The sequence below is a fragment of the Rosa rugosa genome, chromosome 1 (genome assembly GCF_958449725.1).
Source record: "Rosa rugosa chromosome 1, drRosRugo1.1, whole genome shotgun sequence".
Classification (NCBI taxonomy): Eukaryota; Viridiplantae; Streptophyta; class Magnoliopsida; order Rosales; family Rosaceae; genus Rosa; species Rosa rugosa.
In genome coordinates this window covers 57183495-57184579 of record NC_084820.1, presented here as the reverse complement: position 1 = coordinate 57184579, position 1085 = coordinate 57183495, and the positions used below count along the sequence as shown (strand labels likewise).

At 38.2% G+C, this 1085-nt stretch overlaps 1 protein-coding gene across 1 annotated transcript; it reads left to right on the top strand.

Annotated features, from left to right (window-relative positions):
• Positions 1-216: 216 nt before the first annotated feature.
• Positions 217-849, top strand: LOC133731263 (uncharacterized). The gene has a single exon (XM_062158682.1). The coding sequence runs from the start codon at positions 217-219 to the stop codon at positions 847-849; it is 633 nt and encodes a 210-aa protein (XP_062014666.1).
• Positions 850-1085: the final 236 nt, after the last annotated feature.

The window sequence follows — 1085 nt, the reverse complement described above, 5'->3', positions numbered from 1 at the left end:
CGTCATTTTGTCAGAAACTCCAATTTGCTCCAATTTCGCACAATTTTCTCCCGTTTCCGCAATTCCATTTATTTCCTACAAAATAAATAAAAATAAATTAATTACATATTAATTGACATAGGGATTTGCTTATTTCTAGTGTTTTAGATATAATTACACGCATATAAATGCGTGTAATCATGTATGGCTTACTTTAATGGTGAAAGATTTGGTGAAATGACAAATAACTTGGCTGAGTCTTTTAACAATTGGGTGTTGCCTTTGAAGAGTCTTCTTATTCTTGATATTAATGATGGGATTAGAGTGAAGTCCATGGAGTCAATTGCTGCTCGGAAGGAGGATGGGCAGGAATGGTTCTATGAGTTGTTCCCGCCGATTGAAAAGAAGTTGAAGGAGAATTTGGAAGTGGGAAGACATTGGAGAGTGAGCAGGTCTGATACCTATGTGTATGAAGTTCACTGCCAGAAGTACAATAGCATGGTAAATTTGGAAACTCGCTTTTGTTCGTGTGGAGAATGGCAGCTGTACGACTTCCCATGTTCCCATGCCCTTGTAGTGATCCAACAACATGGTTCTTCCCCCTATTCGTATGTCAATGAGCTGTACAAGGTGGAGAAATACCGAGAAACTTATTCTTTCCCAATTAATCCTCTTCCCTTTATTTCGAAGCCAGTGCGTGATTTTGGTAGAGATGTGGTGATATTGCAGCCACCTTTGACTAGAAGACCACCTGGAAGGCCTAGAAAGAAGAGGTTCAGAAAAAGGAGCGAGAAAACCAGGGTGATCAAGTGTGGTAGGTGCGAAAAATGTGATGGTCACAACAGAAAGAGTTGTACAGCTCCGATATAGGTTCAAGTCTGCCTATATGCCTTTAACGGTGACATGTCAAGTGACATAGACAGTGACATAGCAAGTGACTCCAATACAGTTTGAAATTTTGTTTTGATTTTTCATTTTTTTCAATAAATGATAAGAAGGGCTTGTAAGGTGCTTACTCATTGGATTTTTTTTTTTTTTTTTTTACTATGAGACAGTGTATCTGCTTCCTTCTTTTACAAATCATTCAGTATTCTTTGTGTCTACAG

Bases quoted from the DNA above. Each gene is read 5' to 3' on its own strand.
- LOC133731263 (XM_062158682.1), top strand. From the start codon at position 217: ATGACAAATAACTTGGCTGAGTCTTTTAACAATTGGGTGTTGCCTTTG.